This window comes from Sapajus apella, unplaced genomic scaffold (genome assembly GCF_009761245.1).
Source record: "Sapajus apella isolate SASKATOON/1434 unplaced genomic scaffold, GSC_monkey_1.0 scaffold148, whole genome shotgun sequence".
In the NCBI taxonomy this organism is placed as follows: Eukaryota; Metazoa; Chordata; class Mammalia; order Primates; family Cebidae; genus Sapajus; species Sapajus apella.
In genome coordinates this window covers 1,357,527-1,370,254 of record NW_022437088.1, presented here as the reverse complement: position 1 = coordinate 1,370,254, position 12,728 = coordinate 1,357,527, and the positions used below count along the sequence as shown (strand labels likewise).

At 47.2% G+C, this 12,728-nt stretch overlaps 2 protein-coding genes across 39 annotated transcripts in view; both read left to right on the top strand.

The window, feature by feature from the left end:
• Window positions 1-8,527, top strand: part of UBAP2L (ubiquitin associated protein 2 like) — a 56,393-nt gene extending 47,866 nt beyond the window's left edge. For 6 of the 37 annotated variants that reach the window (XM_032265060.1, XM_032265055.1, XM_032265059.1 and 3 more), the window contains 3 exons: window positions 3,705-3,772; window positions 6,283-6,477; window positions 7,729-8,372. In XM_032265060.1, coding sequence (XP_032120951.1) covers window positions 3,705-3,772; window positions 6,283-6,477; window positions 7,729-7,824 — 359 coding nt within the window. In that variant the 3' untranslated portion in view covers window positions 7,825-8,372. Of the gene's footprint in view, window positions 1-403; window positions 806-3,704; window positions 3,773-6,279; window positions 6,478-6,885; window positions 8,373-8,399 lie in introns of those variants that run through there. The other 31 variants (XM_032265075.1, XM_032265073.1, XM_032265072.1 and 28 more) reach the window with 10 other exon arrangements.
• A 2,121-nt stretch (window positions 8,528-10,648) lies between these two features.
• HAX1 (HCLS1 associated protein X-1) overlaps window positions 10,649-12,728 on the top strand; it is a 4,054-nt gene continuing 1,974 nt past the window's right edge. The window contains exons 1-3 of one of the 2 annotated variants that reach the window (XM_032265031.1): window positions 10,649-10,913; window positions 11,465-11,715; window positions 11,891-12,078. In XM_032265031.1, coding sequence (XP_032120922.1) covers window positions 10,861-10,913; window positions 11,465-11,715; window positions 11,891-12,078 — 492 coding nt within the window. In that variant the 5' untranslated portion in view covers window positions 10,649-10,860. Of the gene's footprint in view, window positions 10,914-11,464; window positions 11,716-11,866; window positions 12,079-12,728 lie in introns of both variants that reach the window. The other variant, XM_032265030.1, reaches the window with a different exon arrangement.

Sequence of the window (12,728 nt, the reverse complement as noted above, 5' to 3'; positions counted from 1 at the left end):
CAGCCAGGTGGATCTTTGAACTGTGCTCATGAGTTAAACAATCCTGAGAAGCCCCATTGAGATTTAATAATATGTAGACTCCTTGTGGCCACCCGTCTCACCCAGTAGGGTCCACCCTAATTCTTGATGGGGAAGATTATAAGCTTTTTGACTTGGAGTGGTGGCCCCATTCTGAGGACATTAGGTTGAAGTCTTAGTTAAACCAGGTTAACGAATTTTAAGAGGCAGGTGATTGATAAAATATTAGAGAATTGGCATACCTGATTTTAGAAATCCCAGCTTCTTGCCTCCCTTAAGAATTCAGGAATGTATTATATCAGCCCTTGAGAACCCCCAGTTCCCAACCCCACAAAGGGCTTTTGTTATTCCATTCATTTATTTTTATGTATTTGATTCCTTTTAGGAAGAAAATATCCACCCCCTTACAAGCATTTCTGGACGGCTGAGAGCTAATTTGGCCCAAGGCTGGGGGCTATGTTTTGTGTGTGTGTATAAATTTGCACTGAAGTCTTGTTTCAGAAACCAGACCACTGAGGAGAGCCTGCTGAGCTGAGGCCATGGCCTGCGTGGCTTGGGGAAATGAGTTGGTGGATACCTTCTGGGCTTTTGAACTTGCCCCTCCCCCATTTCCCTCTCCCCCATGTGTCTGACCCTGTCTTACCCATTTCAAGTTCAAGCGGTGCAGCACCTTCGAAGCATCAATGCACACACCTGCTGTTGCTTTTGATTTCTGGAAGGCATGTAGTTTCAACTTGTAACAAAAATATTTGTAGTCTTCAATAAACTGTGGTATTTCTTTAGCTAACTCTGGCGTTCTTTCCGTGCATGTCTTTCTGGACACTAGGAACCAATGCTGTGCTGTGGATGAAGGGTGGAGGGTGGCCTTTTTAATCAAATCCAGCATAGCCAAAGAACTATTAATTTTTCAATATGCTGGTTTTATGAAGGTGGGGGGAGGGGAAACAGCCTCGGTTTCCAGCCGGATGATTGGTTGGTAAAGGAAACTATTTGTAGAAATCCCTGATTCTCCATGCTTATGTTGCTTCATTTTTCCATTTAGATCTTTCCTTTGCCTCTTAACCTAAGCAGTGAGGAAAGGACAAAAAAGTTTGGAGTGTCATGTCCTAGCGAAAGGCAAAAGAGATAGTGTTCAGAGCTATTAGGGAAGTATCTTCCAAAGTTTAATTCACATCTGGTTCCTAAAAGCCAAGTGGCTGAGATCTGATAAAGTCATTAGTGATCAGCTAGTTGATGACTCAGGCTCTGTGGAGACTGTGCTAGCCTGGAACATTGTTCTTAGTCCCTTGATGGCTTTTCAGAGACCGTGGATTATCAGTTTTGCATTTGTGGGTATAAGCTAAGGATATGTGGGAGTGGTTTGTCAGAAACGACTTGACTGAAAATGCTAATTCCCTCCCAGTCCAGCTAGAATATACCATTAGCCCTTTGTTTATAAAGTTAACGTGGACAGTGAGCTCACCATCCTGGGTTGATTAGAAACCAAAGTATTCAGCTTTCCTTGTATTTTTTCTCAGCCCTTTGGAGTAATTTTGCTCTGTGGAGTGTGACCACCTTTCCCAGGGGCTGCCATGCTGGGAGAGATCAATTCATATTTCTCTTCCCTGCTGCCCTCATGGTATTGGTATTGTCACTGTTTGGGGATTCATAGGGGGTGTTGATATTAGAAAGAGAGCAAGAAAACTAGCCTGAAGATCTTTCTAATAATTGGTGAGAGGTAGTGAAGTCAGTACCCATTATTTTCTAGATCTCTAATACTCTAATTGAGATTGTTATGACCACTACAGAGTATTATGGTTCCTATATTCCCAGTCCCTTCAACTTCATGTCCAAGATAAGGCCTCTGGACTAGCTGTTTTTAGCCTAAGCTCTGGAAAGAAGGAGATCAAGGGGCACACTGGAGCTGAATTCCTCCCTACCACCGAGCTTGAGAATCCAGCTAGTCATTTCTTCCATCCAATATAGGCAGCCTAGCCTCACTTTGCAGAGGGCAAATATGCTTTTTTTGTTTGTTTTTTGCCTTTGCAGTAAAGACAAATTGTGTCTTGGTTTGTTTTAAAAATGTTCTACTTATATCCTGTTTATTCCACCTTTACTCTCAACCCTTCCTCATGAATTTATTAGCTTAAGCCTTTTCCATAACTGAACTTCCTATTCTTAAAAGTTACGCCTGTTACCCAGTGATTTGCCAGATGGGCACCTCAGGTTTGAAAAATGAATGGAAAAAATACCCCGTTAGCTCCTTTAGATATTCCTGTATCATTCCCTTCTTTTACTTCAGTGTCTTTAAATTACAGAGAGTTGATGCTCTTGGATGAGGAAGTATTTTCTCTTGCTTGGTTTTCTGTAGTTCTGTTATTTTCCCTAGGAACTATCTGGACTTAGGATGTTGGGAGGGTTACCACTTCGAAAGTGACTGTTCAAGGTGGACTAAGTGGAAGGCTGCCTTTGTCTGAGGCATTGGGAGGATTTGGGTTCTGGAGTTTGAATTGCGGGTGAATGGAGGATTCCTTATTTGTGAGTTGGCCTCTCTAGTACAGTGCTTTTAAAACACTTTTCCATCAGTGTTCCTGACAGCACAGGAGAAGGGATGTGTACCCCTGAGGGGAAAGATCCAAGAGCATAGACAGGCAGAGTTTTTCTGAAGCTTCATTTTATTTTTGTAAGAACTAATATATCTTTTTAAAATCATGCTTTATATTCCTGAATTACTTTTCTTCAAATCTTTGTTTAAAAAATGGAAAGTTTAAAAGATGCTAGATAATTTATTCCATGGCTTTTTCTATCTCCTTAACCCAATGCCTTACACCTCAGGTGGTAGAGTATATAGTATGAATATTTGTTGGAGGAGTACACATTAAAATGAGAGGTTGTACTACTCTGGTTTCCTTAAAGTTGTAGAGATTGGTAGGGAATTTTTCAACAGGAATGTGAGAGTTGGGGTATGGGTTAGAGCTTTTATCTTATGGAGAAGCTGAAGTTGTATACTGAAAATGACGTGTGGTTTTTGTGTTCCACCTAGGCTGTAGGTGATGGCCTACTCCTGTCTACCTATCCCTCCCCATCCCACTGCACTCAGGCTTAAATTGTGTACATGGGAGTTCGTCTTTATGCCAGGCCTTTACATCTTAAGTTTAAAGATTTATCCTAGACTAAAGAAGCTGGACTGAGCTAAGGCTCTGAGAATGAGAGTGCCCTTGAGTATTAAAGTGGACTGCTCCTTTAGTACTAATGCAGTGGAGGCATGGATTTTGAGCCCAGAAATGTCACTTCAGGAAGAGAAAGGGCCAGACTACCTGAGTCTCCAGGAATACAACTGAGTGGAGTTTTGAGTGGATTGATTTGAAACGGACATTAAAATTAGAAGTGTATTACATTCCTGCTAGACTTTGGCACAGAAGTGTTTTGAAAATGGTATATGCTAGTAAGGTTTGCTCATATCCCCTTGTCTGCCAAAATACAACTTACATGTATACTCAACACACACCTGGAAAGGGCCAAAGAACCCTTAGGGAGCTTTTTGTGTCATGAATTCTTACCTCTCAGGACTAACTTGAAGCTGGAAAACCTACCAAAATTCCCTTGCAGTGCTATAGCTAGAAAGGCTACAGCTATCACCTCATCCCAGGAATGAGGGTCAGGCAGCTAGCTGAGCTAATCCTCCTGTCTGTTTCCTCCTCCCCTAGGTGTTTCAGTCACCTCCAGTAACACGGGCGTGCCAGATATCTCGGGTTCTGTGTACTCCAAAACCCAGGTAGGTGCCTGGCTCTGGACAGAAGTGGAAAAGAGATGGACATAGAGGAGGTAGAATTGCAATGATAGATAAGAACAGCCCTAGGAGAGGGGTCAGGAAACGCATCCTACTTTCTCTAAATGAAAGGTCTTCTCTAGACTTCACTTTCTCTAAGAAGTTAAAATTCGGTGGCTCACGCCTGTAATCCCAGCACTTTGGGAGGCCGAGGCGGGTGGATCACGAGGTCAAGAGATCGAGACCATCCTGGTCAACATGGTGAAACCCCGTCTCTACTAAAAATACAAAACATTAGCTGGGCATGGTGGCGCGTGCCTGTAATCCCAGCTACTCAGGAGGCTGAGGCAGGAGAATTGCCTGAACCCGGGAGGCGGAGGTTGCGGTGAGCCGAGATCGCGCCATTGCACTCCAGCCTGGGTAACAAGAGCGAAACTCCGTCTCAATGGCAAATTGTTTAATGTGTCATGATTTACTGTGCAACTCTCCTGGCCCCTTTTCCTACCTACTCCCAACCTTTTTCATACTTTTCAAGAGAATCAGTATGAGAGTGACAGGAAACTATTTCATTCCATTTGTTGAGTAAATCTCTAACAGTGGGAGTGGGAAAGGAGACGGCCTAGTAACTAATGAAGCATTTGAGTGATCCATAGGTTTGTTACGTTGCTTTTATCCCCTATCACCATAAATAAGTTTGCTATAAAGCACTGGGAGAGTGGGGAGCGTACTTCATGGCCAAGACCTTCAACACTTCAAATATCTCAGTATGTATTTATTTCTTTCGAAATATCCAAGGAGTTTTTTTTTTTCTTCTTTTTTAAGGAATATCAGAAGGGGTGGGGACACTATTGGTTTGTTTGTGTTTTGAGATAGTCTCAAGAAGTCACCCAGGCTGGAGTGCAGTGGTGCAATCTCAGCTTTCTAAGTAGCTGGGACTATAGGTGTGTACCACCAGGCCTGGCTAATTTTTTTTTTTTTGATAGATATAGGGTTGGCTGGGCGTGGTGGCTCACGCCTGTAATCCGAGCACTTTGGAGGTCAAGCCAGGCAGATCACCTGAGGTCGGGAGTTCAGGATAGATACAGGGTTTTGCCATGTTTCCCAGGCTGGTTTTGACCACCTGGGCTCAAGCAATCCACCCACCTCAGTCTCCCAAAAGTGCTGGAATTACAGGTGTGAGCCACCATGCCCAGCCTGGAGTTCTAATTTCTACCCAACTCCGGGAGCAGGAATGCCAAATTTCATAATGTTCAAATATGACATTAATTTTTTTGTTGTTGTTTTTTGATACAGAGTCTTGCTCTCTCACCAGGCTGGAGTGCAGTGGCTCAACCTTGGCTCACTGCAACCTCTGCCTCCCAGGTTCAAGCAATTCTCCTGTCTCAGTCTCCCAAGTAGGTAGGGACTACAGGTGCACACCACCATGCCCAGCTAATTTTTGTATTTTTAGTAGAGACAGGATTTCACCATGTTGGCCAGGGTGGTCTCGATCTTTTGACCTTGTGATCTGCCCATCTTGGCCTCCCAAAGTGCTGGGATTATAGGCATGAGCCATTGCGCCTGGCCGACATTCAGTTTTTTTACAAAGTGCTTTCACGTTTCATCCAAGAAAGAAGTTACTTGGTGGGTTTTCTTTGTTGTTGTTGTTGTTGTTTGTTTGTTTTTGAGATGAAGTTTCACTCTTGTTGCCCAGGCTGGAGTGCAATGGCATGTACTCCACCTCCTGGGTTCAAGCAGTTCTCCTGCCTCAGCCTCCCGAGTAGCTGGGATTACAGGCATGTGCCACCACGCCCGACTAATTTTATATTTTTAATAGAGATGGGGTTTCTTCATGTTGGTCAGGCTGGTCTCAAACTCCTGGCCTCAGGCGATCGGCTCACCCGTGCCTCCCAAAGTGTTGGGATTATAGGCATGAGCCACCTCTCCCAACCTTTTTTCCTTTTTTTTTTTTTTTTTTGGAGGCAGAGTCTTCCTCTGTTGCCCCAGTGTGGTGTACTGTGGCGTGGGGAAAAGTCAGCTCACTGCAACCTCTGCCTCCCAGGTTCACCAATTCTTTTTCCTCAGCCTCCCAAATAGCTGGGATTACAGGCACAGGCCACCACGCCCAGCTAATTTTTTTTGTATTTTTAGTTGAGACAGGGTTTCACCATGTTGGCCAGGCCGGTCTTGAACCCCTGACCTCAAGTGATCTGCCCACCTCGGCCTCCTAAAGTGCTGAGATTACAGGTGTGAGCCACCATGCCTGGCCCATTTGGTCTTTACAACAGGTTTCTAGCATCCCTGTTTTATATCTGAGGAAACTGAGACTAAGAGATTGGGTAGTTTGCCCAGGTTCACACAGCTATTAAATAAGAGCAGAGCTGAGACTGAAACCTGAATATTTGACTTTAGAGGTACTGTGCCTTCTGTGACACCATGCTGCTTTCTGAGGGTTGGGGAGCTTGAGCTGAGGAAAATCCCAAGATTAGTTTGCTGATCCCTTTTACTCTGTCTCTTCCTGGCCTCCTCAATAGCAGTCCTTTGAGAAACAAGGTTTTCATTCCGGTACTCCTGCTGCTTCCTTCAACTTGCCTTCAGCCCTAGGAAGTGGGGGCCCCATCAATCCGGCCACAGCTGCTGCCTACCCACCTGCCCCCTTTATGCACATTCTGACGCCCCATCAGCAGCCGCACTCTCAGATCCTTCACCATCACCTGCAGCAGGATGGCCAGGTAATAGCCCTTTCCCCTCTCTACTTTCCCTTCCTCTTCCTTCCTATCCCTTAAAACTGCCTCCCCTTTCCTTTTCTTACCCTTCCTCACCACCACCTTCACCCAATCCCTCCCCAGCGCCAGTCATGGGCACACAGCACATACAGACACAAGCGCACATAACACCAGCGGCCGGCAAAGGAAATGTCAGAGAAGGGGGCAGATTGAAACCTTTTTTGCCCAATTCCTTTGGTGCCCTTCTCCTCCCGTGCCACAGTTGTCCTCATCCCATCAGACCTGGGTCACACCTCCCCTCTTACCTCTCCCAGCCTTCCCTCTTCCCTGACATTTTAGCTTTCCCTTCTAATGGTGGAGTTCTATTGTCAAAGTTTGTCCCTTTATTTTCCATATATCCTGGTTCTGCCTCAGCTACCATATTTGCAGATGATTCTCTGTTGCCAGCGCCAGCAGGAGGAGCAGGTAATGAAATTGAATGATGATATGCTTGAACCCACTCCTTTTCAGTCCCCATTTCACCTCCACAGCCTCAGGGAACTTGAAAAGACTGCGCGGTCACAAATCGGGATACACAAACACAAACACCTTGCTGAGCTCTCTGGCCTCCCCTTCCTCTCTCCTCCTCCCCTCCCCAACACCCTCTTTATCTTTGTACCCTCCCCCAACTGTGGAAAACATTTGGTTACCAGAATGGAAAAGATTCTTGGGGCAGCATCTGGAGCCTGAGGCCTGAGACTGCCTCTCATACCTGCCTGAAATGGGCTCACAGATGTGATGTGAGGTAGGGGTGGGGATCTTTGGGCCGATGCAAGTGGCCTCTTGAGAGCTCCATTATAGGTGGCTGGAGCTAGAATAAGGGCTTCCTTCCTCCTAAAGACAGCTTTTCAAATTGAGGCATTCATGGGGATCAATGGAAAGGAAATTGCCTTGTGATGACTCATCTGTTCAGAGCAGGGGAGAGAGGTGGGGTAGTGGGAGAAGGTAGAATTGAAATTGAGTGGAACTAAGTCACTACCTTGTCTCCAAAGGTATCTTGCCCTCTTCATCTTTTCCCTATTTAAAAGTTAAAAATGGCTTCCTGCTTGTAAGAAAGGGGCTTCAGCAGCTACGCAGACCAAATTTTCTATGGTTCTAATAGTAGTAAGGGGAATGGGAGAGCAAGACAGTTTGCACATCTCCTCCTGAAGATGTTACAAATTTGTACCACTAACTAGACACCTTTTTCCTCCCCATCATCCTCCCATTCCCCTGCAGACGGGCAGCGGGCAACGTAGCCAGACCAGCTCCATCCCGCAGAAGCCCCAGACCAACAAGTCTGCCTACAACAGCTACAGCTGGGGGGCCAACTGAGGCCCTGACCCTCTTCTCCCGGTCCCATCTTCTGAGAGGGCTTCTCAGCCTGGAAACTATGGAAACAGCATCAAAGAGAAAGGAATGTGGGGGGTTTCCGCTGCCCCCCACCCCCAGCGGCCCACCCCATGCCTCAGCTTCATGTCTGTCCCATTCCTATACCGTCCCCACCCTGTTGTATGTATTATAGGATTTGTATTTTCTCCTTTTTTTTCCCCCTTCCTTTCCTTCGCCCCTCTTGCATTCAAGATTATGAAACTTTGCTGTGGGCCCTGCGCCTCCTTTGCTTCCTCCTGTTCACCCTGGTGGTGTACGGATGAGGTGGGGAGGTGGGACCCCCAAATATATATCAGCCCAACAGCCCTAAGTCTCCTTTATTATTAGGACAACAACAACAACAACAACAAAAATGGCGTCATGAATATGAACAGCATTGTCAGATGAATTAGTTGAAGTGTTTTTTTTTTTCTTTTTTTTTTTTGTACTGTGTCCTCAAATTTAATGGATTAATGTGTCTTGTATATATAAAAAGAAAACCTCTACCTTCAGCCTCTGCCTATTCTTGCTCCGTCTAGGACATCCTCAATTTCGTCGATGACCAGCTTGGTGAATAAGTATTACTGTACCAACTGGGCCTCCTCTAGCAGGCCCCTGAAGGCAGTGGAATAAAATGAAATCTTCGCCCTTTAAGAACTGACCTTAATGCGGTAGTAGTATCTTGTCCCTGAGGCGATTCCCTTCCCTTCACCCCTAAGACTTTCACAACCTGGTGACTGGAAAGAACCACCACAAATCTTCATTTCCTCCAGAAACTGCTACATCTACAGCTGATTTCAGGCAGCAAAGGGAGAGGGATAGAGGAGATTGGGTGGAAAATGGAGAGGATCAAGAAGGAGATGGGACCATTTCAAAGAAAAATGGCTTTACAGAGTTTTAAGTATGACTTAGACGGTTCCAGGCAAATAAACTAAAAAGAAGTGAAGGCAGCATGTATCGTCTGGCAGAACTAAATCTTGGAGTGGGGGGTGAGGGATAAAAGACTACATAGTAGGGCTGGGCGCGGTGGCTCACGCCTGTAATCCCAGCACTTTGAGAGGCCGAGGTGGAAGGATCACCTGAGGTCGGGAGTTCAAGACCAGCCTGACCAACATGGAGAAACCCCGTCTCTACTAAAAATGCAAAATTAACCAGGCATGGTGGCGCATGCCTATAATCCCAGCTACCTGGGAGGCTGAGGCAGGAGAATCGCTTGAACCTGGGAGGTGGAGGTGGCGGTGAGCCGAGATTGCACCATTGCACTCCAGTCTGGGCAACAACAGCGAAACTCCGTCTCAAAAAAAAAAAAAAAAAAAATACATATTGGGTACAGTGTATACTGCTTGGGTGATGGGCGAACTAAAATCACAGAAATCACCACTAAAGAACTCATCCATGTAACCAAACACCACCTGTACCCCAAAAACTATCAAAATAAACTAAACCTTGGGGCCCATTCCCCCTAGGAATGGACTACTGTAGTAGTTGCTTCTTGGGTGCTTTTCTGTGAGACGGCTATATCCAATCCTTAAAAGAGTCTAGAGTAAGGTCTGGCCTGGAGATTGGGTACAGGGAGAGACAGGTGGAGAGGCTTTGAAAAATCAATGATACAACAGTAAACAAAACACTAAAAAAAAAAAAAAAATCAGTGAGGCCAGGCACGGTGGCTCATGCACTTTGGGAGGCCAAGGCGGGTGGATCACCTGAGGTCAGGAGTTCGAGACCAGCCCGGTCAACATGGTGAAACCCTGTCTCTACAAAAAATAACAAAGGTAGGACTTGGTGGCTGGGACCTATAGTCCCAGTTACTCAGGGGACTGAGGCAGGAGAATCACTTGAACCCAGGAGGGAGAGATTGCAGTAAGCCGAGATGGCGCCACTGCACTCTAGCCTGGGAACCGAGAAAACTCTATCTCAAAAAAATATATACGAAAGGGACACTTCTTTATAGTCTCAAATTTGTCCCTTCTCAGGATTCAACTAGTTTCCCTTCACTCGCTTTCTTAAAAATCCTTTGGTTGGTTGCAGACAGAGCTTGCTTAGAAAAAAGAATCCTGGCCCGGCGTGTTGGCTCACGCCTGTAATTCCAGCACTTTGGGAGGCCCAGCTGGGCGGATCACGAGGTCAGGAGATCGAAACCATCCTGACTGCGAAACCTCGTCTCGACTAAAAATACAAAAAATTAGCCGGATGTGGTGGCACGCGCCTGTAGTCCCGGCTACTCGGGAGGCTGAGGCAGCAGAATCGTTTGAACCCGGGAGGCGGAGGTTGCAGTGAGCCGAGATTGCGCCACTGCACTCCAGTCCGGGTGACAGAGACTCCGTCTCCGCACCCCAAAAAATCTTGTATGGTTGTAACAAACTCCCTAGTAGCTAGAGAGATGAAGTCTATGTGTCTCTTATGTCTTGATCTCTTCTCTGGGGAATTCAATACTAGAAGGAGCTTGGAGAAACTTTTTTTTGTTCATCCCTCTAACAGCAGACATCACCCAGGTCAGTCAAAAACTCCCGAGTAAGGGGCGAGGTGGCTTCCGCGGTGAGGCTGGCCAGCACCGGGGGTGGGGAGGTTTGAGGGATGCCCTTAAGCCAGCCCATTTGTGCGGCTGGGAGGCCCTCTGGCGGCTTTATCCGGGTGCCTTCCAGAGTCAAACCCTCGAAATCGCTTTTCGGACCGAGTTGGTCTGCGGAAAGAATAGGTTTAGGAGGAAGGAAGGCGGTCAAAGGTAAACTGAACATCCGTCACGCCCACTCCTGTCACGGAAACTGGTCTCTGAAAGGTGAGGTAAAGATAAAGCCTTTGAGATTTGAGGAAGACCTTCCGCCCTATCTCCCTTTCACGGCCGACTTACAGTCTTTTACGACAGTATCCGGATCGCGCGCGGGCTTGCTTTCCGGCAACGTGGGCTGACGTCTCGCTAATTTTCCTACAGGGCTGCGCAGGTTTCCCCCTTCTGCGAATCGGCCACTGGAGGGGTTCAAATGTTCGAGTACCAATACGGGAATGAGCCTCTTTGATCTCTTCCGGGGCTTTTTCGGCTTTCCTGGACCTCGGAGGTGAGAGTAGGTCCGGGTCGGACAAGGGTGCGGTCGTCTGAGAAGAGCTTGACCCCGTAGGCCTTATTTTTGGGAAAACATCCTCTGGCCTACTCCTTCAACCCGTGTGGAGAGGACAGAAGTCGTAACATTGAGCACTCGCCCCGCCACAGTAACCAGGGTGGTCGTTAAGAGGAGAAACAGCAAACTAAGCCTTTCTCCAACCTGGGGTGATGCAACAGGGACCCGGGCGGTGAAGACAATTGGGGTCTGGGGGAGAGGACAGCGGGCGAGTGACCAGGACCTTGGGAGATAGGGGAGGGGCTGGGGCACACTGAAGGAAAACTGGGGAAAGGTGTTTGAAGGTAGTTGGGAGCTGAGGTCTGACTTTGGTAAAAAACAAAACCAGAACTGTCAGCCATTGTATTAATGTTTTGATGTGGCAGCCAGCCCTCCGACCCTCTCCCCAGCTTCCCAGACTGCTTGCTCTTGTCCTACTTTGCCACCCACGAGTGGATGTTATGGCTTAAGTCGTGCTGAAATCTTGGTGGCCAATCTGCCTCCACTCTCAGCCACAGAGATCCCTTTTTTGGAGGGATGACTCGAGATGAAGATGATGAGGAAGAAGAGGAAGAAGGAGGCGCATGGGGCCGTGGGAACCCCATGTTCGAGAGTCCTCAGCCCCCTGAGGAATTTGGCTTCGGCTTCAGCCCAGGAGGAGGGATACGTTTCCATGATAACTTCGGCTTTGATGACCTAGTACGAGATTTCAATAGCATCTTCAGCCATATGGGGGCCTGGACCTTGCCTTCTCATCTTCCTGGTGTGTGGCTTTCCCTGAGGGACAACCTGTGGTTTCTAGTGGGTTGGTGGGTGAAATAAAGAGCCTGCAGGGAGTAGCTGGGGGATAGGAAGTGTGAGAAGATGGATGATTTCAGGGAGATGTATAGAGCCTAAGTCCTTTCCCACCCCAGCAAACACCTGCCACCTTTCTGCAGAACTTCCAGGTCCTGATTCAGAGACACCTGGTGAGAGACTGCGGGAGGGACAAACACTTCGGGACTCAATGCTTAAGTATCCAGATAGTCACCAGCCCAGGATCTTTGGGGGGGTCTTGGAGAGTGATGCAAGGAGTGAATCCCCCAAACCAACACCATACTGGGGCTTCCAGAGACCATTTCATAGGGTGAGTATCCCATCTGGGCCTGAAGTGAGAGCTTGTGAGAGACTACTAATAAAGTGCAAAGACTGGCCGGGTGCGGTAGCTTCCGCCTGTAATCCCAGCACTATGGTAGGCTGAGACGGGCGGATCACCTGAAGTGAAGAGTTAGAGACCAGACTGGTCAACATGGTGAAATGCCATCTCTGCCAAAAATACAAAAATTAGTCGGTCGTGGTAGCAGGCACCTGCTTTCCCAGCTACTGAGGAGGCCAAGGCAGGAGAATGGCTTGAACCCAGGAGGCAGAGGTTGCAGTGAGCTGAGATTGCACCATTGTACTCCAGCCTAGGCCACAAGAGCAAGACTCCATCTCAAAAAATAAATAAATAAAAGGCCGGGTGCCGTGGCTACACCTGTAATCCCAGAGGCAGGCAGATCACCTGAGGTCAGGCATTTGACACCAGCCTAGCTAACATGGTGAAACCCCATCTCTACTAAAAATAAAAAAAATAGCTAGATGTAATGGCGCATGCCTGTAGTCCCAGCTACTTGGGAGGCTGAGGCAGGAGAATCACTTGAACCCAGGACACAGAGGTTTCAGTGAGCTGAGATCACACAATGGCTCTCCAGCCTGGGCGACAGAGTGAGACTGTCTCAAAAAAAAAAAAAAAAAAAA